Source organism: Apteryx mantelli, chromosome 9 (assembly GCF_036417845.1).
Source record: "Apteryx mantelli isolate bAptMan1 chromosome 9, bAptMan1.hap1, whole genome shotgun sequence".
NCBI classification, from domain to species: domain Eukaryota; kingdom Metazoa; phylum Chordata; class Aves; order Apterygiformes; family Apterygidae; genus Apteryx; species Apteryx mantelli.
The window spans coordinates 25707651-25734281 of record NC_089986.1 but is presented as its reverse complement, the minus strand read 5'-3'; the positions used below and the strand labels follow the sequence as shown (position 1 = coordinate 25734281).

The 26631-nt window shown below is 46.2% G+C and overlaps 1 protein-coding gene and 1 long non-coding RNA gene across 2 annotated transcripts in view; both read right to left on the bottom strand.

Moving 5' to 3' along the window:
- Nucleotides 1-2113, bottom strand: part of LOC106496178 (uncharacterized) — a 37014-nt gene extending 34901 nt beyond the window's left edge. Inside the window, exon 1 of the long non-coding RNA XR_001294549.2 lies at nucleotides 2077-2113. This is a non-coding gene — a long non-coding RNA (uncharacterized lncRNA). The remainder of the gene's footprint in view (nucleotides 1-2076) is intronic.
- LOC106496177 (glypican-5-like) overlaps nucleotides 1-24222 on the bottom strand; it is a 408273-nt gene extending 384051 nt beyond the window's left edge. Inside the window, exons 1-2 of the mRNA XM_067301964.1 lie at nucleotides 24027-24222; nucleotides 2693-2854 (exon numbers count right to left, since the gene is read on the bottom strand). Coding sequence (XP_067158065.1) covers nucleotides 2693-2854; nucleotides 24027-24222 — 358 coding nt within the window. The remainder of the gene's footprint in view (nucleotides 1-2692; nucleotides 2855-24026) is intronic.
- Between the last annotated feature and the right edge of the window lie 2409 nt (nucleotides 24223-26631).

Sequence of the window (26631 nt, the reverse complement as noted above, 5' to 3'; positions counted from 1 at the left end):
AGCTTATAATTTCAACATTAATAACTCATGACAGGAGGTGAACTTCAAAAAATTGCTCTCTAAAAAATGTTGCTCTCTTTTGACACTGAAAATCAAGTCCTGCCGTTATGTTCAATGCTGGACTGCTGAAAATCCAATTCCTATATCACACTAGTCTTGAAAATGATTTAGTCAGTATAATATTAATGGTATTGTCTTGTAAGTGTGCACAAAAAGCAGTTAAGATTTATTTTCCTCAGCTGTAGGCAGCAAGGCTAACTACTACTTTGTCTCTAACAGTACTCAAAAGAAAAAAAATATATACATATATACGCACGCAAGTAAATTGTGCATGAAGACTTCAGTAAACACCAGAAATGAATAAATTTCAACTTTTTAGCAAGTCTGAGCTCCTTGCCATTAATGCAAGAAACATGAAATCTGAAAGGCATCTGAGAGCCTCTAAAGTAAGGAATTTTTTGAGACATTAAATCTTTTGGCTCTCACACTTTATCATGCAAAACAGCAACAAACCAAAATAGACCAAAAGGACAGAGATAATTCAGTGCAAAGATCCTCCCTCTCAGTAAATGTCTCACATAGGACTACCCTTAGCAACAGAATGTTTATACAGCGCAAGACAGAGAGGCTTTTCACTGACACCTGTGACAAAACCAAAGAACAAAAGCAGCTCTCCACGCAAGAGAGCAAAGTCACATCTTCAAGTGTTCCCACCTCGTGCAGACAGAAGGCCAGGCATAGCAAGTTACACCAAACAACCTGTTTGCCCACTTCCAGAAAACGCCTGTAAATTTAAACTGTGTGAAACGTCCAGCTATTTCTTTCTTTTCATCAAAAGGCTTCGTCAGCAATGGACAATAAAGCTGCTGGCTTGACCTAGAGGGGCTGGTAGGTTAATCTATTCTGACCTTATCTTTATTCTATCATGATACTGAAAGATTGCTTGAATAACTCACCAGCATTTAACAATGCCAACACAGTCACCCTTTTACTACCGCGCTCCTCCAAAGTGCCCTGCAACCAAATTTTAAAACCATGTGGGATAATGAAATATTTTCCAAGATTAATTGCAAAATAAACCAAAATGCCATTTCTTACCCATAGGTAGACAAAGGAGGAAACTGAGGTGAACAACCAAAAGCAGAAGTAAATGTCTTGCATTTTCCACACATCTTTCAAACTTCCAGCATTTCTTATTGTCAAATTTTAGACAATATGCTCTCTTCCATTTACTCTCAATCACTTTTTTTTTTTTATATTACAGAATTTTTTCACTCAAATGGATGAAACTAGACAAAAAGAGCTACTATTTGGTTAAAAAAAACCTGCCTTGCACCCACAGGTTTAATCATTTAGACCCCAACACTTCATATTTTAATAGCTCCTGGCTAGTTTTCAAAACCCATTCCGTGAAGGTGCTGAGCACTCGGTCCTAAATATAGCAAAACGGAGTTCAAATTAAGCACATTAGCCCCAAAGAAGTCAGCAAGCTTGATTCGTCAGTCAGTGACTGATTTAACCAGTCAACTCTCTCATTTTTAAAGTTCACAGCCTGTGCTTAAATGTCTTTCTGGAGAAAGTCTCCAGTAACCATCTATGTGAAGAAATCATGTAGACCTCTATCAACCTGCTAGAGCAAGGCAGCGTTGAGAACAGTAACGGTTATGAGAACAGCCCGCGTGCAGACTCCTTCCCACATTCGCATTAAATTGCACAGCCATAATTCTTGAAAATGAACCAGTCTTCCTGTGACCTAATAGCTAGTGAAACATTTTAACACAAGGAGAGCGCTGCATTCTCATTTTAGACATATCAGTCAGAGCTCCTATTCTTCAGCATCAACGAACCAATGCATTTTAATTTAACTTTTTACACTTGCAATTTGTTTGACAACACAAGAGAGGTTCAAAAGGCATAAACAACCACTAGGCACTTGAAAAAACATTTTAAAATGCCTTGAAAAATCCATGCCACTCTTTCTCAAGATAATCCCAGGAACAAGATCTAAGCTTAAATCTATTCTTAATTAGATTTAGTCAGATGCTTAAGATACCAGCCAAGATTAAGTGCCCTCACCCTTTTTTCTAAAAGCAAGATCCTGAAGAGAGGGAAGTAAGCAAAGATGATTAGGGGACTGGAGCATCTCTCTTATGAGGAAAGGCTGAGAGAGCTGGGCCTGTTTAGCCTGGAGAAGAGAAGGCTGAGAGGAGATCTTATCAACGTGTACAAGTATCTGAAGGGAGGGTGTCGAGAGGATGGGACCAGACTCTTTTCAGTGGTGCCGAGCGACAGGACGTGAGGCAACGGGCACAAACTGAAACACAGACACTTCCATCTGAACATGAGGAAAAACTTTTTCACTGTGAGGGTGACAGAGCACTGGAACAGGTTGCCCCGAGAGGTGGTGGAGTCTCCTTCTCTGGAGATATTCAAAACGCGCCTGGATGCAATCCTGTGCAATGTGCTCTAGGTGACCCTGCTTGAGCAGGGGGGTTGGACTAGATGATCTCCAGAGGTCCCTTCCAACCTCAGCGATTCTGTGATTCTGTGAAACCATAAACTGGTGACTATAGCATGCAATGTAACAGAAATGGAAGAAAAAACCCACAAAGGGAATAATCTTCTCCTTGTTTACATAGGATACTTCTATAAATCACTCGTCATGGGACTGCAGTAGTTCAGAAGCTCCTACCTTGAAAGGCCGTGATATGACCAACAATCATGTACTTCAGTTCGAAGTTCAGTGCCTGGATATTCTGCGTCCTCTCCCTCCGAACGGCGGCCTGGTAGCTTTCTTCCATTTTCTTGGTGCAACATGTTGGCGCTCTATGTTGACAGATCTGTAAATCTGAGTCTATTAAAAGAAAGCAAACAAAAAGAAACACAATAATTAAAAGAACCCTTCCAATCTGCACCATAACAATAAATAATGTTTCTTAAAGCCAGAACAACCACCACCACAAAAGTTTTAAAACACAAGAGAACACATAAGGAATGGCATTGTGAGATTCAGTTACTGTCTCAAGGGCACAGATTTATTTTATGTCCGTTCCACCTACATTCGGATAACATCACATTTCCTGCTGCTCCTAACCTATTTTACACTAGCGTTAAGAGCTGAATGCTATTATCCGCCAATGCTGACCTCGGGACAGAGCACCGAAGAACCAGCAAAAGGACAAACAGCAGGCACCAAGCCATCGAAACAGAGGCCAGAAACGACGACTGCGTCTTTTCAGAGACCCTGAGCTACCGACAGCAACCGGGAAGTCGCACCACGGCTATTTCCGCCTCCGGGCTCCCGCAGGAGTGAAGGCAGCAGGTATCCACCTAACGCCAAAAGGCACCATTTTTAGGCTTAACCACACACAGACACACCTCCTCCTGCTTAACTGCAACCTTAACGCTGAGACTGATTTCTAGCCTGCCTACGCACAACGTAAAGGTGAAGTTGCTCCCACCGTGCAGCCGCAGACAAAACCAGAAGTTGATTAAAAACTTGGCAAATTGGGGGATTATTATTGGTTCTCCTACCTCCTGTTTTTCCCCATTGCTTTCCCTTTGCCGCTATTTTGGCGAGTCCAGCACCCCGGGTTAGGAAGCCTATGCCACACGGGGGCAATGGATGTCCGGGGCCTATTCGCTACCTATCGCAGTAACCGCAGGCGCCGTAAAGGACGGGAGAGGAACTGTTATAGGATGCAGACAGAGAAATCATGTGTTTTGTGAAGCACCAGAATTTAAGAGCAAAAAGAAAACCACGTGTGTGTTAAGCAGAGGAAACGCACCCGCCCGCAGAGGCTGGCCGCCGCACTCGCTTTTCCCGGAGCCCCGGGCCCGCCAGCCCCCGCGATCCCTCCGGAGGGCAGCGGGGGTCCCGGCACCCCCAGCGCTGCCACCGCCTCCGGGAGGCACCTCGGCACGCCACCACGCCGGCGCCTCCCCACCCAAGCAGCTCCGCCGACGGACACGCCGGCGGCCTCAAGGTTAGCCGGCCCCGAGCCAAAACGAGGCGGCGGGCACCCTCGAATGGGAGCGGCGCTAAGCCCCGCAGCTCAGGAGCCCGACGTGGAGCACTAGGAGGCCGGCAGAGAGCAACCCGCGCCCCCCCAGCGGCGCCGGGGGGTCAGCTCTGCCGCACGCGGCGCTCGGCACCTTCGCCGGCTTCGATATCAGCCTGGGGGTATCGCTTTTAACGCAACCACAGAAACCTAACAAAAGTTTTCAGCACCACACATGCCCGCGTGCCGAGATTAAATTAGCCGTGATTAGTAGCATCTCGAAGTCCTCAGCGGCTCCAACGCCAGAAGGAACTCATTGCACCCTTCCATCCTAATGCAAAACACACCCTAAGAGCGAGAAAAGAGGGGAGGGAAGCGGCGAGCCGGCGGCGACCGAGCGGCACGCCGCGTCAGCGCTGCGGACACCTCCGCTTGGTAGGGCCGCTGCGGACCGGCCCCGAGGAGAGCACCGCAGGGCAGACGCCCAGACCGGAGCAAGGCCTTGGCTACGCCAGCGCAGGCCCCCGGAGGAGGATTTGCTGCATAACTGCGATGAAACGCTATGGCACAAGGAATCACGGGCCGCCCTGATCACCTGCAGTCTGACATAGCCAGAACACTTTTCAATCAAGCATTTGTTGAAACCTTTAGGGCAGTAATTCAATGTGTTCAGTGCATCTGCAGGCACAGCAGAAGCATCAGCTTATGAGCTCATACCATGTAGCACATGGACAAGCTGTCTCATGAAGAGCCTGGCTCAGAGGAACAGTGCTGGAGCAATCCAGTCCTTCCTCAATAAAAGCGCGAGAGGCAATCCCAATCTGCGCATGACAGTGCACATATAGTACTAGTCTCTACTCCAATCTGCTTCTGCATCGTGGGATTTGGGCAAATGGTGTGGTGGTTATGAGCTTCCAGAATTGAGCGTCTAACTGGCCAAATCCATGTGTACAGTGAAGGACTATAAGACCTCTGGTTCTTTTTCAACATAATGGGAAAAAACAACAAAACCAAAAACCACTGTCCTCCCAAACGGTAGTACTACACCCATGCCAACAACAAGAAGCTGAATTCTGCCACCATCCTGCTTGTCAGACATCAATTCCCATCTCTTGGCTTCTGCTGTGGAGGTGGAAGTGTAGCCAGCCTCTAACTCTACTCCCATACATGGGAAGCATCTGCATCCCAAGACACCCGACTGCCTTGCGTCCACTTTCTTGCGTGTGAACTTACCAACAGAGCAGAACATTGCCACTGTACATACCCACGCTTCAATTCTGAAAGATTCATAGCTTTCTTAAAACAAATCAATTTTCTGCTTCAGATCAGATGGAAGGATTACTCTTTCAAGATTATGTGCATTATTTTTCAATTCAGGTCTGTTTTTCCTAGAGTATTGTTTAAAACTGTGGCTAAACTTTTTTTTTCCAAGTGGGAAAACTATAAGCTTTACAACCTTACTGCTATTAAGAAAAGTAGGAAAAATTATTTTGCTCCAATTTTAAAAACAAAAGTCACACTCAGAGCAAGAAAAACTATACTACAATGGAGTCTAAAACATAAGTATTTTGGAAAGCAACAATGATCCCTGCTCAGAGCTCTTCTGCAACCTTAAGACACTTCTTATGTGCCAAAGGCATCACCTGTCAAACACCTCCCTATCCCAATTATAAGGTACTCCAGGTGCCAAATGCACAGAAGATTACTGATCCACAGGCAGCTCCCTAACCAATGTCAATCAAGCCAGCTCCACTCAAGTCCGCTGAGCTGTGGGGAGGATTGTTTTGCATTGTTTGAGCTTTGTTTTGTTTTAAATCAGCAGAGGTTTGGGGTTCTGCTCTGAACTTTGGTACAAATAAAGTCAAAGAGACTTTGGCCATTAAAACTAGCTGAATCAGTATATGCATATATTCCCGGAAGGAACGAGAAGCCTGCTATTCAGCAATAGAACGCGCTCCTTCCAAAAAGCTAAATATGTATTCATTTTGATAGCTGACCCTGTAATTCCAACTGTTCTTTTAACAAAAGAAATGTCAAATGCCCTCCCGTTGAAACCCTCCACATACTGTAAAAATCTGTATTCTGAAGGCAGCGAGCCAGCTCTTTAGCAGATGATAACTGATCTCCCTTCACCAGCTTCACCAAAGACAGGCTGATTTGCACAAGCTGAGCCTACAGCTCCCACTGCAGCGACTGCGCCTAAGCTAGCACTATCAGGGGCCAGCTCAGTGTGCTCTGCCCCTGATAGTTTTTATTGCTTTATATTCTGACAAACTTTTCAACAGTACTCCCAAACAAAGCCCTAATCCAAAGCCTAACATTTTAATGCTCTGCAAGTGTCTTTGCAGACTCCAAGATCGATTATGCCTCAGTGACACAGAGGAAAGTGCCAAAAGTACCTTGCATTGAGCCTGGCCCAGCTGAACAGGAGCCAGCACTTTGTCCTGCTGCTGGAGACTCATCTGTCTGGCACAGCTGCTGCCTCAGCTAGAGGAAAGGTCAGCAACTAAAAAGGACTAATTTAGGGGAGGAGGCCAAGCCAAGTGAAAAAGGAAGCACTTTCCAAGCAGAGCTCCCCCCACAACTACTTGCTGCATGAGAAAAGCCCAAGCCAGCACAGCCACAGCAGGGAAGGGGAAGCTGGCCGCTGCAGCCTGCCAAAGGGCTGTGAAGCCCTTCCTTCACACAGCACTTGCACCGCAGCAGTGCTCAGGCCATCATCACCCACTGCTGCAAGCCCCCGGCACCAAGCACTCACGCACAAGCGCAGGCAAACAAGCCAACCTCCCCTAGCCGGGAGCACGGCTCCGGCCCCTCTCAGCCGCTAGGACCCTGCTTCGGGGAACTTTGAAACCCTGCCTCATATTCCCAGATATTCTGCTTGTCTCCTCAAAATCAGCACCGCTGAGTTCTTCGAAGAACTTTAATAAAATGTTTTCAACTAGAAAGACAAAGTACATTCGGGTCATCAAGTACAATGTGTGCCTAGTCTAACAGCTACTACTAAATTTACCAGTGTTTGAAATACAGGTGGTTATTTCTCCTCAAGTAGCACATGCCAGGAATTACAGAAAAATCAACAAGCAGCAGAGTGACTGCAGGAGAGCATAATGCACTGGTGCAAATGAGAGCGGTACATTAAATAGCAACTAACCCTGTCACCCTGTGAGCAAGGGGTAAAATCCAGAGAGGTTACAGGGAGCAGAGATCCTCTGTTTCTCTAAATCACAGGGAGACGTCTGCCCTTTCTGCCTCAGATAAACTGTGGCCACCAAGACCCCTCCTTTCTGACTATTAGAAAATAACTTTCCACCTGTTTCAACCTCTTCCCACCATTTTATAAAAAATAATCCCATTACCGGCTCCATTATAAAGGCTACACATGCAAACAGCATATTAAAGGGATTTCTAAGGCCGAAAGGCTGAAGACATACTGAACTGAGACTGACCCCACAACCCAAATTTGTGCCTGCCCTCTATTTATAGCACAGTAAGGTACATGTGCACTTTAGAAAAACATTAGCAATGAAAATCTCAATCTCCCTTTGTCTAATCCCTTGTTTCACATCATAAAACATTAACAGAGCTATTCTTTAACTTGAACAGTGGACTTTCTTACTGTTATTCTAAAATACACTGAAGCATCATTAAGGCAATGATCAGATGTGCTGCTCCAGTTGAAATAATCAAGGCTAAAAGATTAACACCTACAGTTTACCCAGCATCACTTAGATGACCTACAACTGCAATCACTAGCATGCGTAGCTACTTCCTAATCCAGTCCAGCCAAAATACCTTGCATTAGCTCAAGAGTTCTTGAGCAGACTTAGAATATATACATACACACACACAAAAATACAAAACGGTCGGACCATTTGAACAGCACTGGGATTATGCCAGCAAATTCAAGGGAGTGGAAATCTCCAACAGGAGAGGAAGGGGAACAGCAAGAAGCACTACATGTCACAACTCCAGCAAGCTGGCAGCATCAGCAAGTGCTGCAGCTTGCATGACAGCTGGAGACCATCAGACACTGGCCCCAGTTGCTTTCCAGAGCAGGAACTCTCCCAAATATACAGGTCCTAAGGGCAGCATCTGTACAATGGAGCGTTGTTAGGCCTGTTGCTAAGTATTTCTTGTTTCGGTTTTTCCCATCTCCCTCGGTTGTTTGCCTGTTCTTCCTGCTCTCGTATTCTGATTTTGGCCTGCTTTCCAAACTGCCTTCTGCTCTATTCCATCGGTTAGCACGTGGCAAGACTCCTTAGCTTTGTCACCATGGCTCATACCTCTGCCTAAGCCACCTCACGCCTGGACAGGAGGAGCATGACATGTCTCACCACAGCCTGGCCTAGGCTGAACTCCACTCCATTCCCAGAAAGCTCAACAGTTAATCTCCTGACCTCCTCTTGTGACCACTCCTCACCCTCCCCAGACAAGGTCCCCTACTACCACCCCTACTTCCAGCCTGCGAGGAGCACGGTGGCCAAGAGATGTTCCCAGGCCGCAGCTTCCTCCTAAGCAGCTGGAGCTGTTGCAGGGAGAGACCTACTCATGCCACTCCCTCCAGTTTTGGGGGCATTCCTTAGAAACGCTGGCTGTACCTAGGAGGCCAAGGGCAAAGAGTCCCTCTGCAAACTGATGCGGCAGTTGTAACTGGTGTTGCTTCCTGCTGTTTGCCACCACCCCTCCAGCGTGGGTCCTGCAAGCGCTTCCTGACCTGCTCCAGGCACCTTCACACAGGTTGGTTCTAATTAGATAATTTGCCTTAACTAGCCTAATTATGGGTGTAGCTGGACAGGAGGTCCCACAAACTCCGGTCAGCAGTGGGTGATGACAAGCAGCTGGGGGCCATAAAAACCCGTCACTGACATGGCTGGGTCACAGAGGAGCTGGTTTTCAGTTTGGTACATCAGGGCAATGAGGGTGAGGGAGCAAATACACACAGATGGAAACTTAGCTGCCAAATCCTGTAAAGTGTCTACAAAGCACTCAGACTTTTCAGTGGTTCCCACAACAGTCTGGTTCTTACTGGGATGTTAGAAGATGCATCTTCAGTGCCGATGTCAAACTGCCACAGCTCTACAGCTCCTAAATACTCTCTTAAGGAGCAAAGAAAGGGTAATGAACCTCACACTGTTCACTACTGTCTCCCCCAGTCTTTTTTGCCCCCAGCCCTGATCTCAGAAGCAGCATAATTTCAGTACCAGAAGGCATGAAAGCACGCAGCCTGGGCCTGAGACCCAGCTTACAAAGTCTCAGGCCAAATCATTCTGGTTTGGCCAAACTGTGAGCAGCTGAGAAGACTCAGAATAGGAAGTGCCAAGTGCTGAGTATGGGAAGCAGCAGCTTCCTTGTGCAAAAGCTGCAGACCGCAAGTCATAAGCAAGAGCCTTTCCCACATAAGGGAGAGCACTATCTCCTGATCTTGTACTCCCATAGACCGGTGATAAACTGTTTAATGTTGAACAAATGAAATGACTTCACATCAGGCCAGTACTGAGTCAGATAAACTCTTTGAATGTGGGCCTGTCTGGGAGATGCACTGACAATAAGACTGTGAATGCCGAAGGGCTTTGCCAACCCCACAGTGCATGCAAATTCAGAAGATTTATACTCCTTGAGGATCCATCCTTCTCTTTCTTTCTATAGTTGATATACAAGCATGAAAACTAGAATGATGCATAAAGTACATTCTAAAACAATCTAGGCTGATAGAGGTCAGCGAGTCTACATCAAGGGGTTTTCCACATTGTTTACTGTAATGTGAACTCCTTCCTTTATGGGAGGACATATGACTGTAGTATATAGGTGAGAGAAAAATTGCAAGAACTTCCATAAATTTATTTAAAGAGTTTACTATCACTCTTCATTCATTATGTCTTGCCACATTCACAGCAGAAAATAGAATCCCATGCATTTTTCCTACCAACAGAAGTCACAAATAGACACAAAATATTTCCAAAGTGGTATAATAAATCTTCCTGCCCTGTATCTTCTCAGGACAATAATAAACTAACAACTGCATTTCTTCTCTCCAGTGGTGAAAGCGTTTCACTGTCACAGAACTCTGACTTACAGTACTTCAGGAAAAGTGCCACAGAAACTACATATGAAGGAAACTCAACTAAAACACATATGTAGCTCTCTGCGGATTACAATGTTTACAGGAAAACTGAAATTGTTTTTAAATGAAAGTTGTGGGTTTCTAGCCCCGCACAGTTATGAAGAAAACTTCTGAATGCAAATCAATACAGGGCTGTCTATCTAGTTCTGCAGGGAGATGAAATGAAATAGCTTTATGAGAGGTGTGAATTGCCTCATTCATCTCAACTTTGAAGTCTAATGATAATTCAGATGTTAACACCAGCTGTTTTACCAATGACAGATGACCTTTTCTTGTAGGAACTGCTCACTAATATGCTTTACCTACTGCAGTAGGATTCATATAAGGTGGCATAGCACAGAAAATTTCCACAATATTGATACATTCACATTCATTTGTATTTCTTATTCTTCATTACAGCTGTCAACATAAAAGTCTATAAGAAGGTTAGATTAAAAGAGGGGGAAAAAAAAGCAAAGAAAAACCTGAAGGAACAGAGAGACTGGTAAATCTCTGGCCAGCAGCCTCAGAAGGGGATGTTGAGATGATGAACAGAATCAGAGAAGTGGGGTGAAACAATTCCCTGACCCTCCTCTCCCCACACACAATTTTGAATACTTTAATTTTAATTTTCACCATCTCACTTGAACGCCATACATGAAGCCCTGTGTTCAGACATGTTCTTTTTTTCTTATTTTTATACATATACACACATACAGGCACATATATATACACACACTCACAGGCGCACACACACATATATAAGCCTTCCTTGAAGTGTTAATTTTACAGCCCAAACACTTTTGACTAGCTTGGCCATTTCTCATTTTAAAGTCAGGCACCAAAGGTATAAACAAGTTTACCAGATAGTTTAAGTTAGTGTTTTCACCAGTATTCAAACGAATTTCTTTAGGATTCCATTCCCCCCTCCATTTTATGTCTTTATTTTTTAGGAAGAAGAAAGGGCAAAACAAAAAAATTACAGTATCACAACACCTCTGCATCTTGTTCCCTTGCTTCAGTTCCCTGTTAATGTAATTCCACCACTGTCAGAAGTGACACTAATATAAAACTAGAGTTCACTGTCATGCATTGAGCCCACAGGTGCTGGAAGGCAATCCTTAGCAGACTAAAAAGAGACAAGAGCTCAGCAAGTATGACTGAATTTAGAGATGGATACTCATTCAGCACAAGCATGCAAAAGAAAAAGCATGCAAATGCCGCCTCAGCTGCCTGGCACCACACCGCTGCGCTAGTGTATTCCTCCGGACACGCACACCTCCGCAGGCACAGCTGGCAGAGCCGAATGCCGGTTCTGAGCTATGTTACGTTGGAAAGTACTGGACAACTGCACAGTACTCACCTGTAAAGAAAACAGCAGCTTGCAACAACTGGCATGGCTCAGCACCCACGGATGTCAATGAAGACACCCAGTGGCATAAAGAGCGATATCGAGCACACAGCTAAGTACAGTTAAGGACATAGTGCTAAGCTTTCTGCTTTTGTGGGGAAGTAGCAGCAGGAGATTAACACAGATCTGAACTCAATGGGCTTTGGGTCAAACTCAAATGAATCCTCTGCCAACAGCACAGCCAGGAAACCCCAGATGCAACTTCCCATTACACAAAAGCCAAAATTAACAGAAAAATGAACCTGCAATGAATTATAATTTGGAAACATTTCAATTACCTAACAGATTCATGTCATGACACGCATTTGATTTCAGACAATTAACTTGTGATTTTAGCTGCATACATCCCATTAAAATCCGTGGTAGGTCAAAGGGTTAAAACTCCAAACACATCGAGGAGTTGGTGACAATATTAAGTAGACCAAAAAGCAGCAAGGGCCCATCAGAAAGCTAATCTATCCCTCGTGAGATTAACAGGCCATGACTTCCACTTAGGCACGTGCTTCCTCTGAAGTCAGGAGTGGGAATGGCCTTTCGCCCTCACTCCTTTCTTTCTTCTCTGCCTTATTCTGTCCACCTAGACCACGGATAATGTTCTGGTTGTTCTGGGAACAGCCTTTAACTGGTGCTTCCCCCAGGGTAACGGCATTGACAAAATAATGATAGGTGTGTGGATAAAAGAAAGTCCACAATGAACGCACATCTGAAGGGGCCATTCACCTATTTCTGAAGCACTGGACACGCTGAGCTGGACCCTGGCAGAGCGCTGCACACAAAGCATCCCGCTGCCCCTCTGGGACCCCAGCCGGACGTCTGGCAGGAAAGCCTGGGACGTCCCGCGCCAGGGTCGCAGGCTGCAAAGCAGAGGCTGCTGCCCCAAGGCTGCGCAGAGGCACGACCCTTCGCCAGGAGCTCCAAAAGCCTTCGGGCTGCGACCACAGACCAACAGCCTGAGTTGGGCTGCTAGGTTTGGCAATACTAAAAGGTATGTTGACCCTAGGCAAGTCCCTTGATCTCAAAACTTTGTTTCCTATGTGTAATAGAAGAGTACGTCCGCTTGCCTACCTTTTGTTCGTTCCTTTAGATTGCCACTGACACTATGGGCTTGGTCAGCATCCTGTGCAATGAGAACCTGGTTTTGATCTTGATCCAATGCACCCGTGGTTATATAAAGCAAGAAGCCACGTTTCTTTCCTCAAGACATGAAAACAAGGCACGATGCACAGTACAAACTGATTACCTATCTCCCTTCTTGCTGGCTTTCCTCAGTTAAAAAACTAAGAGTGCTACTGATGCTTCAGAGCCAGTCGTTAAGGCTGGCCAGAGCAGCCCATCGAGTCCGAGCCGTTGTTTCAAGCCGGCTACACGCACTGGCTGGGCATGCTGCACTGCTTACACTCGGCTCGCGTTTGGAAAGGCGAGGGGCTGGCGTGCCGAAGGGAAGCGGGGTAGGGGTAGAGGATGGCAGCCATCAGAGACACGCTGGCAGCCAAGCTGGCATGAGCTGGCCCAGTTCAATCCTTGCTACTCAGCTAATGTTTTGGCACCTGTGATAGTGACCCTAGAATAAACTCTCCAAGTCTAAAGCGACAGCCTTGCCAACAAGCAACACTGACATCTTGGCCTCGGTGGGAGTTGATTGCTACCAGAGAAGACCACAGAGTGTGGTAAAGTCACGGGCCAGCGACAGGAGAGCACTCGGAGAGCTTTCAGAGCAGACAGGTACAGCCAAGCCACCGCTACTTTTTTGGGAAGGCAAATGTTTATGTTTCCTGATTTATCTAGGGCAACACAGATTAGGAAGAGCAAATTTGATTACTGAAGTTTGAAACTGAAAGGGCAATACTTCAGCCCAGTGCAACTCTGAGCTGCTCTGATTAGAAAGCAGATATTTTTTCCAGACTTCAAAACTAAGATTTAGGAGACTAAGATCTAGTCTTCTTAAGACCACAAGCTTGAAAGCCTTACTCTGATAGCAATGTTTTCATCTCATTTTTTAGATCTCTACCGTTTGGGGGAGGAAGCGAGTGCAGTGTTTTACGTATGTTCTGCTCTCCTGCCTTCAGGCTCATTACAGCTCTCCTTTGAACTGTCCACGCTTACAAAGCACATGCTCTTCCGTGCTTGCGAAAAACTCCGATTCATCCTGTGTGCTGCAGAGAAATATTTCAACTGCCAACACAGGGCAGTCTTACAGGATGCTGTTCCCCAAACATTACCTAGCAAGCTCCTGTCCCTACTAATAATATGCCTGAGATCTTCCATCTGCCACCATTTGCATTTGCTCATGGAAGGACAGTAGGGCTGGAACATGAGACAAAAGGGTTCAATATTTCATCCTCTTACAACCTTCCGGGACAAGTCACGACGAGTACAGTCACACGGTATTTTGCAGACAGACAAAAGCTCACTGCCCATGCTTTGGAGGGCCAAGACACAAGCTCTGATCTGAACATGGTAGAGGTGAACTTTCATACATACATTTTTTCAAGTTAGCAGCAACTGCTCCACTGCAGCCCTAAGAGTTCATGAGTCATATATATATATGTATATGACTCATATATTCATATATATACACGAGACTGCAGCCCTGACACTTCATATAGGCCTAATGCCTCCAAGTATCTCCTTGCTGTTGTGCCACAACCCTGCATGTTTCCACTAACCATCTTGCAAACTGACTGCTGTGTAGTTTGATCACTCAGAAGCAGGCTTCTCTGTACGCTCTTCTCTTCCATCACTATTAAAGTGGTTTTGTGAGGGATTATTTTGCCTTTAATGAGCATGCAATTTGATATGTCCATGTTGTGTCTGGCTACACAATTCCTTCTCTACAACATTCTAAAATTTACGTAGAAGAAAAAATCTTATTCTTTTGGGCTCAGGCACCACATCAAGTTATGACACTTAATGAGTTACCACATCTTGAATTAACTTCATTCATTGTGGCTTAAACCAGTGCACTTTATCTAACATTTGTTTCAGACTCAGAGTGCATGCAGTTTGTTACAAAGCTCATTTAACTGCATGTGGTTACTGCTGCGTGTCCCAAACTTAGATTGGATTGACTTGCACAAAAAAGCTTAACACTATCTGTGGCTGCTGCAGATGCGTAGCGTTGTTTTAGAGCAGAACACACCAGAGCGGTTTTCATGTATGTAAACGTTACATAAAAAGGAAGGTGTTAGGAAAAGGATAAGCAGCAAAACGGCTGTATTTTAGCAGGAGAGTCAGGTTTTGCATTAGGGAGAAGCATAAAATAAATAGTCTAGGAAGGTAGTGATCTTCCATCACTGATTTAAATACAGCTAATCCTGGCTGCAAAGAGCAGGAATAGACCAGCTGATCACTTCAGGTCCATTTCAGCACTATTTTGTATTAATCTATTCTTTCAGCAGCTCTCAGCAGTGTATTTTTCTAATTACACCCAGTTTTCATCAAATTACCCTCCCTTTATTCACATTTTGCAGCACAAACACTCAGGGCAAGCTGTTCTGGACACTAGCCCCTTTAGCACTATGTTGCTGTACCTTTTGTGAGGATTTGGCCCTTAAGATCTCTCAAGAGTAGAGCTTTAATTTCACAGCACAGATCTTGCTCATTTTACTCCATATTTACTGAGAACAAAGGGAAGACTATGCAAATGCCCTGCTACTTAGACCTGAACAAAGTGGAAGCAAACATGTAGATGTGAATGGGAGGCATAATGGTATGAAAAAAGCAGCTCTTTTCAAAAGTAAAATGACTTTGTCAGGGTCCCTTTGCACTGTGTGCATGGATGATTTGTGACAAAACAAAAAAGTGCTAGCCTAGCACGTCACCCATGTCAGAGATTAGAGCACTTCAAAACCCTTAGTAGTTCAAGCACTTTCTGGAACTTGAAAGGCTTTCTTAGGCGATGCTTAGCTGCTTTATGGCTTTCAAACGACTTTGATGTGCACCTAAGAGTGAGGAATCTTAATCTGAAGGTTTTCTATGGAAAACACCCATATTGTATATAAATCACAAAATCTTGTCACCCTGATTAACACAAGTCAAAAGTTTGCAAAACTTTGTGACCAAAGTTAAAGGTTCTGAGTCACTGTTTTGAGGCCCAAATAAGAACCCTGAATTTCAGAGCACTTAGTAGCTTCCGAAAGGCTTCTCTAGTAAAAGCATCATGGTAATATTTATACCTATTGACTAAGTATGGCATGCTAGCAGGTAGTCAGTAATACAAGCGTCACTTTTTCCCCACTGTCATTCATTTTGCAAAGCAGAGATTTTAAAAGTTAAGGTATCTGTGAAAGCATAATCAATTCCTCATGTGTTGCAACATCTCTTCTCCGAGCGCAAACACCAATATGTAAACATAAGCATCATTCTCCCCCCTTGCCATCCACACTTAACCTCCAGCAGCATTAATGGGAATTATGCATGCATAACGAGCAGCGAACAGTCCCCACATGAATAGGGCCCTTGTTGGAACAATGAATACATTTAACCATTAACATTTAAGGATGTGCCAAACTATCCCATTTAACTAGCTGCCAGTCAAAACCACCCCGACCTACCTGATATTGCTGGATTCAGAAGGTGACTCTCTGAAATTGGTCTCTTGCTTGTTTTTAAAGCCTTGGCAGTGGCCTGGGCAGGGGACAGAGGGCTTTGTCAGAGCGAGCTCCTCGGAAAGACAAAAGGACGGTCCTCCAGAACGGCCTCTCACAACAGAGCAGCTCCAGAGAGGGAAAGACCATGACCCCGGGAAGCAAGCAGAGCACTTAGAAGACCAGGAATCCATATTTACATACTTCACATGCATACATACATTGACCATTGCTATTAACAGAAACTCAGGAATGATACAAAAAGGCAGAATACAGCACAGTCTTGTAACGCAGACTAAAAAGGACAGATCAAAAGAAAAGAGTGGAAAAGCTGATTAAAGGCAACTTCTAGGGGAATAATTTGCTGTCTTCTACAGCTGTGAAGTTCCTATGCAATTGCCTAGCTGTGTGTGTTTTATTCCTGTCTTTTAGCTATCAAAATGCAAGACACTGAACTTAAGGGTATTATAAGTATTAATGATACTTCCTGAGAATTTTGACTCCAAAAGGTAGCAAATAAATTTAGAAGTATCGTCATTTAAAACTCTTCCATTGTTTTGAGTGCTTTCTATATTCTTCAAACTAATGCCTTGAAATTTCAAAAGAGAAGAATTCTAAACATTAATCATGTATGTATGAATAGACTAGGAATGTAATTAATAACCATCCCTTAAAACTGATGTACTGAAAAAGAGTAAAATAGATGGATTTATTCTAATAATAGCATATGCAGAGTGCTTATCCACAATGAGAGACAAGGTTGTGGCTGCTCCATTATAAATCATTGGCTAAATACTGATAAAAGTGCTTGGTGCTGTACAACAGAACACTTAAAGACCTAGAGGAGACCCCAAGGAGGTCCAGTACAGTCAAGCACACTACAGAATTAATTGGTAAGATTGCTAGGGCAAGACTATGCCTGTGAAGCACCTTGTACAAACAAATCCGGAGTAGGCTTTTGGGTGTTACCCCACTACAGAAGCACAGAAGTCTCAGTTCACAACTAAACCCACCAGAAGCAGCTGAAGTGTCTGCTGAAGAATATCATGGAGCAGTGGCCTGATTACATTGTATTTCTAAGCTATGTAGGTTTAATTGCCATCAGATGCCAATGATTAGTCTGGCAGACTACATGACTCAATACAGAATTGGACAAGTCATTTTAAGCCAGAACAAGATACCGTGCAGAAATGTTCTGCAATTTTGCAAAGAATTTATTGCTCCAAAAAGAAAAAAAATAAAACTGAAGCAGCAACTAGCAGAAGGTGGAGACAGACCTGCTTCTCATTTTTTCATTCTTAAGGAGATAAATTTTTAAATGTTAGCTGGGTACCTTATTTCATCCACTGATGATGCTTAGAAATTACCTTAATGTGAATGATACAAGTATCACCACATTATATGATCTGTAAATATCTCTTATGTGTTCCAGGATGATTCAATCACATTAAACAGTAATACCTAATCAAGCTGACAGAGACTGAGAGACTGGGAATAAATTCTCATTGTGTCATGGGCTTGGCTGCTGTTCATTCTGATCCATGAGAATTTGTATTTTCCCCTAGAAGCAGATGTGGTGCTCTAAACTGGTAGATGATGACTATTTGAAGTATTGTTAAACATATGCCTCTCCATCATGTCATTTTATGCTTTCATGAAAGAAAAATTCAATTACAAAGACTTTGCAATACTTGAAACTATAGCTATAGTTTTATAACATCTAAAAGTGAAACTATTTTTAAAGATAAATCCATTTTACTGTGCAGGATGCATTTTACACCTATCTTTGCTTTTTACAGAGATCCTCAGGTTCATGCCAATTTTCATGATTAATCTTTATAAAAGCTTTTACTCATTTTGATGTATTTATTTTATTGATTTATATAGCACTTATTATCATGCCAACTATGTTTCCAGTTATCACATTAATGCATTTTCATTAGTGCTGCCCTTTTGGTTAAGAACTTACTGCTCAGCCCTGCTATACCAGGGAGGGGAGCACGGGAGGGATGTTTTTCTATTACTTTTTGGATCACAGTTACTGATGGTGAAACTTCAATGCTAGATAAGGTGCTACAGAGGCAGCTCTTGGGAGTCACCAATATTTTAAGCACAGGTCATTTCTTACTAAACTTGTTCTCCATCTTGAGATCCAGTTCACCATCAGAATCACCAAATCTTGTAAGTGACCATAATAAAAATCACTCCACAATCTTTTTGAGCAGAGATTTTTGAGAGAGTGGATAGACAGCTTGAGTTATAGGAATGCTTGGCTCTGTCCCTCAGCTCAGCTGGATGACAACGGCAAGTGGAGGGGGCTGGGGGAGTCAATTCTCTGCTGACTTTTGGATTCTTTCCCAAGATGTTTACAAGAAAAGGCTGATCTGAATACCTAAGCCAGTCTTTCTGCTCACCTGGACCAAAATCACTGAGGATACTGTTTTTTCTGAGGCTCATGGATATGAGAACTGGTGATCTCCATCTGGCAGTAGAACAGTGATTCCATCTTTATGAGGCACTAAGTAAGTTTAAACAGATTTTTTGCATGTGATTGCTCCCAGGAGGGCATTACAGAGTGGGCAGCTGGTCCAGTGTCAAACAAGTTTCAGGCATGGGAAAAGAAGAGGCGAGAAGAAAAGATATTACCACTGGCATGAGTCCTGCCTGCATCCACAGTCAGCACCAGCTTTAGGTTAACACTTCTGGTGACAATCTGAGGCTGAATATGGCTATAAAACCCTAAGCAGATTAATGGAGGAAGCATCACTTCCTCCAGGAGCTGCAGAATCACAGCTTTTCTGAGCAGCAGGAAAGCTATCACAGCAACTGCAGTCAGCAGCTTGAGACTGCTCCGACCTTGGAAAGACTGCTTCTTCCTCAGGACTTCCTCCAAACAAGAGGTGAAGGATGGATGACTTTCAGGTTCAGCTTCCAAATCATCAGAAACCAGGTTAACTTCTAGTATGTTTTTTAGGGTAAAGAGAGGATTATGCAGAGGTCAGCCTGAAGAAACAAAGGTACCTTAGTGACACTTCGGCTGTGATCTTCCTCCCTGTTATGACAGCTTTTCAGCTACAATCCTCAAAATAACATACTATGATACAACCTACAGAAGAGGAAACTGAGCACAGCTGGACTTGTTTTAGGCCATACAGCAAGAGAACAGCAAAGATGGGAACAGAATCCATCTCACATTGGACCAGTGCACTTCCTCTAATAGGTCAGTCTGTGGCTTAAACCACCAGGAAGAAGTCTGCACATCCACAAATAAGTAAATACTAAATGTAATAGGAAGAGGAGATGTACTGCATAAGAGAACTTTCCTTCATAGCAAGCTGAGAGTAATGCCAAGGACGTTCAGCAAATATAGTTATTGGGATTTTCTAAAGGAAAAAAACTCATGGAAACAAGATTTTTGTGCCTTTCCTTAAAATCTTACCCCTCTTACACTGTTTCTAAGTATTAACGTGACTGTGCTCATCCGGCAACCCCTGCTCCCAGATACACCCTCCATCCACACTACTGATTTCGGCAGCATTACATCACTGATGAATGCAGTCCCACACAGCCAAGTACTCAGGTTAACAGTAAACCCAAGTATAAATTGTAGTTCACACCAGAGAATTTTAGTCACTCATTCTGATGGGACAAAAACTTTCCAGAGCCAATAAAACAGGTATACTTCACATCTGGCACATGCCAGGCTTATAAGTGACTTTGAGAAAATGCTGCTGTGAGCAAAATGTGTTTCAGCACTGCACCTTTACCAGTGGGAATTACAGTGTTCTCATTAAGATGATAGAAATAAAGAGCTGAGTGGTAATAAAAGAAAAACAGGAAAATAAAGCACGGTATGACCCATTTTATAATAAAATGGTTACTTTTACAGATATTCTTGGATTTACTCAAAAGGGATTCAGCTCATGCTCAACACAATGGGAGCTTTGCCACAGGCTGAGATGGGAGGAGATCCAGCCTAAAGCATGCCCTGCATGCAGCAAGGAGCTTCTGGTAGGAATCGAGGACTTTCCTGTCACTATTCAGAAAGTAAAATAGTTTTAACGTATAAATTGTTAATGCGTGTCCAGCCCTGCTACGGGATATTCAGTACATGTATATGGTAATGAACCCTTCTGCTGATTTAAGGTGCAGGGTGAGAGTAGAGAATAAAGCAGCTTTTAATAGGACAAAATCTGCCCTTCAGAAGTTAGTTTCTGAGTGCAATCTGGGCAGTCTCTATGTTTGCTGTAAAGCAGCAGAAGAGCATATAATATGACAAACAGATACGCAAACCTTCCTTTTAGTAGTCCTCAACATGATTACTTTGGACATAAAAAGTTTCTGGGACTCTTTAATAAGCAGACTCATCTTTCTTGACTTCCAGAAGTCATCCCGATCCTTCTATCTATACGCACACCATGCATTTATAGTTTTACTGGCAGGGGGAGGAGGGTTGCACAACCATGTGCTAGCCCATAAGCATAAGAGACAGAGCACTGGACCTGTATAAAGAGGGGCGTTTCCTCGTTGTTAAGCGATGACCTCAGGGATCAAGAGGGCTACTTCTGTTCTGGCTCTGCTACCGTTTACTGTCCGGATACGGACAAGCCGCAGGCTCCAGTTGGGACCATTCAGTTTTCCTACCACCATTACACTAGGGGACCACAGAACACTCTGTAAATAACTGGACATTTCAACGCAGCCTGTGCCTACGCGCAGTTACGCTGTAATACAACCCAGGGCTCGCAGGAGATCGCTGAGCGCGGCCCCCGGGTCCGTAAGCAACACCGCACACGGCGGCGAGCGCCGCACTCACGGCATCCAGACTCTCTGGAACCGCGGGCTTAGCTCCTGGCAGGCGAGCGCAGCCCTGCAGCCCGGGGACAGCGCGTCGCTCTCGACACAGCCTCCACCACGGCGCTCCCACAGAAACGTTCGAGCTCAGCCTGTGAAAGCCAAGGGACAAGAGCAGTTTAGTCCCAGAGGAGCACCCGGAGGATATGACTTGCTTCCCCACTGAGGGGGAAAACACAAAAATCCCCCTCTGAACCACAACCAAGAAACAAGTACCTTTACCTGACCAATCCCTTTGCTGTTCGTAGCAAGTTATCCTTGGAGCACTCGGTTTGCTCCTGGAAAGCGTGCTATCAGACAGCAGGGCAGGCCACCGCGGGTGGAGGGGAGAGTCTTGCAGGCAGATCGAGGAGACCTGCTGCTCAGACATACCTGCTGCCTGGGCCTCTGACCCGTCCCCAGGGCAAAACACTGCCCTTCCTCAGTCCTCTGCTCATTCGTGGAGCAGATTTCACTAGAGCGGGCAGGAAGAACACTGCTTTCGGCCAAATGGGGAACGGGGTTTTAAGAGGAGGCTCCTGGGCACCTCTAAGAGCACTCTCTGGAAGACAGCGATTTTCAGAGGCAGGTTCATATGCTGCCGCGACCAACACCGCAGGACACATTTGGGGGCGGTTTTGTTATGGGTGAAGCAGGCACCACCCGCAGAGGAGACAGCAAACACACAGCTGACCACCTCCGCCTGCCGCTCCCTCGCCCCAGCACCGCGCTGGGCCTCTCCCCTCCACCGAGCTGCTCATTTTCTCGAGGGTCACCAGAACTTAACAGTCCTGAAGGCTCTAACCTGTCAGATTCGTTTTATTAGCCCTTAAATACTGGCTTGAGATTCGCCAAGGGCTTCCAACACTATTGCGATTGGAAATATCTAGTAGACAGGCAACAGGACTGAAAGTTCAATTTTCTAGAGAAAACAAGCCAAACCAGCACCCAGACAACCGAGAGCCACCCCAGCACGTACATGGGCCTGGGCGTTGATGGGACTCTTTCCATAGGCTTCGCTCGGGGCTTGATCCAGCCCAGCAGTAATGTAGTTAACCAGACTACTTTCGCAATGTCACCCTCATCTGCCCACCGCCTTTCCCCTTGGTCTTCACCCCTTTTCTGCCTTGCCTTTAACTCATGCCTGCCTCAACATCCATGGGCTGTGAAACTGCATAATAAAATGAGCCTCATGTCCTAGTAGAGGGAAAAAATGAAGATATATTCACCGATAACAGCGGTCAGAAACACTGGAAAACACTTCTGTACTTAATTATAAGCAGACACAAGATAGGAGACATTACTGCCTGGCAAGAGATACCATTAAATGATACGAGCTTGGGGTGGAGCAGAGCCTACTTAAGGCACAGGGAAGATCAATACGCACCACTCTGCTCCGCTCCACTCTCCAAGCATCCTCTTCACAAGAAACCTTTACAAGAGCTGAAATTTCAAAGCATATTACCCTTCCTGACGCTATTCATTTATTCAATGCAAAAGTTCAATATGACCCAAGAATACCATAAAACCACCTCTGAAACATGACAGCATCTCCACCTTCCTTCTGGAAGGGCATCATTTCCCCCAAGCTGAGCCTACAGTACTCGGACTTTACAGAACACGTAAGATAATCAATTTAATTAAAGTTTGAAGCACATTTTTGAGAAAGAGCTCAGATGCTATAAAGTGGGTTAGATGTGCAACAAAATGGGTGATAAGCCTTGTTATACCTTTTTTTACTGATGTCTCTATCAGCACAAGAGAACAGTAACATAATTCAAGTTTCAAATTGCCTTTCTTGCAGATCTCTTCTTGCCACAAAATAATGAATAATTTCTTGCTTAGAGACAACTTTTCAGCCATGTGTCATCTCAAATGCTTTATGGAAAGAGAAGATAAAGATCACCAGCACTGTGCAATCATTTACAACCATGAGAGTTGCCATAACACATCAGACCAGTGGTCTATCAAATCTAGTCTCCCAAGACAGAAACCCACACCTGAAAGCATATTCAAAATTCAGTTTAGATAACAACAGTCTTTCCATCAACTTCAGCAGGCTTTGAATGGAACTGCTTCAAAAAAAGGTGTGAAAAATAATAAACCAACAACAAAAATTGGCATTTATACCACTGCACACCTACAGACAATTGTATGCCAGCAAGAGGCAGCTAGGGGCTGTTTTATGAGAGACTGACAGTCTTTTTTTTATTCCAGTTCTGGTGAATATATTCTTAAAACACATAAAAGCCATGGGGACGTGACTTCATTATCTGGACAGACATCGGGTCATGACAAAGGATTTTACCCTTTGCAATAAATTCCAGAGGTTAATTACAGAATATGCAGAAAAATCTCCTCCTCTTTTATACATGTTGCTTTTCTATTTCATCAGTGCCGTGCATAGTTCTGGAACTTCACGAGAGGCAGAGAGAAACACTACACTATCCATTAACTTTCGTTAAGTATTAAATACTGTAACTGTGCTGTTCAGCTACAGGAAAGCTAAGCTCTATTTCATTTATACCTCCAAGATGTGACTTGTCCTTTCTTTATGCCCAAGCTCCTGAACCCACGAGCAAGATAAGTCCTCCTAATTCAGAAATTACAGTATATTCAGCCTGCCTGCGGATCGCTGCATCTGCTTAGCAGGGGGAGGTAAAGGCAACCGCTCGCAGAACAAGCGCTCCCTAATGACTTCGGCACCGATTTGCCTTCCAAGAGAGCCTTGCTCGGGGACCCTCCGCTTCAGGCACCGAGCGAGGGGGCACGCCGCTCTCGGAGGAAGGGAAGCACGGGCTGGTGGCGGGGGCGATCGATAAGCGACACCAGCCCGCAGCAAAACGCAGCGGTAATCCTCCGTGCCTCTTCCTCCACGACGGCGGGTTTTGCTCGTTTGTTTTTTATTATTATTTTTTAAATAAGCGTGCCAAACCCTTGCCATTCCGCTCTACCTGTGCGCGCACGGCGGCGGCGAAGGGGCGCGCGGCGGCGCCCGGCCGGGCAGCGGCGGCGGCAGCAGCAGCCCCGACGGCGCCAGCCCGCCCGCTCCGACCCGCCGGCCCGCGGCACCCCCCCCCCCCGGTACTGACCGGCGGTGGGCACGTCGGGGACCAGCTTGAGGGGCCCGATCTGCCGGAGCTGGAACGCCGTCCGCACCTCGTGGCAGCTGGGGGACTTGCCCGCCGCCCCGCCGCCGCACAGCCCCGCCGCCGCCGCCGCCAGCAGCCACAGCCCCAGCCCCAGGCGCCGCCGGCGCAGCACCCCGCGGCCCCCGTCCGCGGCCATCTCGCGGCGAGCCGGGCGGAGCGCTGCGGGGCGCCGGCCCGCTCGAGTCCTCGGGGCGCCGCGTTCGAGCCCCGCGGCGGGCGGCGGCGCCGGGTTCGAGCCCGAGTGCCGGGGCGGGCGGGCGGGCGGCGCGGCGCGGCGGTGGCGGGTTCGAGTCCCCGGGGCGGCGGCGCTGCTGCGCGCGCCCGCCCGCCGCCTCCCGCGCTGCGCTGCGCTGCTCCGCGCCGAGTGCGGCGGGCGCTGCGCCGCCGCCCGCCTCCCTCCCCTCAGCTCCCCGCCCGCCCGGCGAGGTCCGAGAGGGGCGCCGCAGCCCGCCCGCTCATTGGCTTCTGCCGTAATTAGACTTCAAAAAAAAAAAAAAAAAGAAAAGAAAAAGAAAAAGGAAAAAGGGAAGAAAAGCCCTTGACAGGAGGCTCCGTTAAAGCCGCCCCGCCACAGCGCGGCGAGGGGCCCCGGCCCCCCTCAGCGGGCGGCGGCCCTGCTCCGCCCTGGCCGCGCTGCGCGCCCTGCGGCGAGGCCGCCCCGGGCGCCTCAGGGGCAGCCGCGGGCCCGGGTGCCTCAGGGGCGGCCACAGGCCCGGGCCAGGCCGGGCCCAGGTGCCAGGAGGGGGCCGCGGGCCAGGCCTGGCCCCCCCGCCCGCCACGGGCCGGGCCCACACCGCGAGCCAAGGCCCGTTCTGGGCAAGGTGCCGCTGGACGGTCGAGGCGGACTTCGCAGGAAGCGCTCCGAGAGCCCCCCGGCACGGCAGGCTGGGGAGCCGCGCAGGCACGGCCATGCCGAGGCCGAGCTCCCCGCACAAGGCCCAGCCCAGCCCACGGCCCCGCGGGGAGCTTCGCGCGTCCCCGTGCACCGACTGCAGGAGAAGCTGCCCGTTTGCACACGGACACACACGAATGCCAGCAGCAGTTACATCCTATTACAGTGCTTTTGGGGACACTGAGAAGTCATTTGCTATTTTCAGTGGCACTAAATACAAGCCAAGGAACCTGTCTGGAGAATGTATAACAGCATCAAAAAATAAATCAGCTCTCTAAGAGCACACATCTATTTATACATTCGCTATAAGAGTTACATGCTGACTAATTCCAAAGTTTTCTTGCTTTTGGACATCCTGTGCAAGGAAAAACCCTTACAGTTCCTTCAGGGGTATCATTAGTGCACTGAACTGATGGCTGGGCTCTTCTGGCTTGTCTGATGGGCTCTACAACAGAGTAAATCCCGTCTGACCACCGACCTCTGGGAAGCTACCCCAGCGTACGCTCGCAGTAGCAGAGGAGGAAGCGTCTCTCTCTGCATCTGAGCTACTTTCCACGGCCACGTGCACCACGCGCAGAACTGCAGCATCGATGGCACAGCGCAGCTCAGCTGGGGAGTACCCAACAAGCCCAAGCAAAGACCAGCACCATAGCCTACATTTTTCACTGCAGCCTTCCCGTACTCTAAATTGGAGCGCACCCTGCAGCTGCCTCCCGTTGTCCCCATGTGGCTCGAGGTTCTGGAGAAGTTCCTACCACCTTGCCTGTGCCCCTGTGCTCTATTGCAAGGCACCAGTTCTCCACCTAGCTCCTCCTGGGGCCAGGACCACCCTGAGAGTAGCCAGCATCACTATCAAAGCTGTCTTCCACAGGCATTTTACTGTCCTAATCATACTTCGCTATCGACTGCTTTACTACACTTCAACATTCAATTATCCTCAGCATGCATGAGTATTTTCCACTTCACGAAAACACTGGATTTTCCAGAGAAGCAAAACCCAAGAAGTCTCCCATAAACGGAGCTTAATTTGCACAGTACCACTCGGGCATATGGAGCATGTTACGAACTACAAGAATTACTATTGTTTGAGCCCATTATGTCTGATTTCTTTAAGGTTACTTGCAACTCTCAAGATGCTTCTAATGTGCTCCTGGAGCAACAGCGGAGCCCACCTGCAGTTAATTTAACCATTATATGGTCCCATAGGTAGTAATGAGACTGAGCTCAATGCTGTAGATCAGTTGCCTGAGTTGTATTCTGATAGTTAGAAGTGCAATTCCTTTAAGCATTTTGCTTGCATTAACTTTGTTCCTATTAAGACAATAGGAGATTAATTCTTTTTTGTGTGAAATAAAATCCAATTAGATTCAAAACATTTAGCATTTAAACTAAAAACAAACTGAAAGAACAAATCAGCCATATAATCAGGCTTCTACATTCAAAAGCAGGAAAAAAAAAAAAGAGTCACCTTGGAAAGCTTCTGGTCACACGGGTCAGAGCTGCAGTCTGCAGCTTTCAAAGGTCATAGGAAGAGCCCGGGGCAGCAGCGGAGAAGACGGCACACCCCAAAGGACTGCCATTGGGAAGTCCAGGGCCACAGCCACTAACACGGATTACTTCATGTTCAGTTATGCTGCCCGCAAGGTTACATAC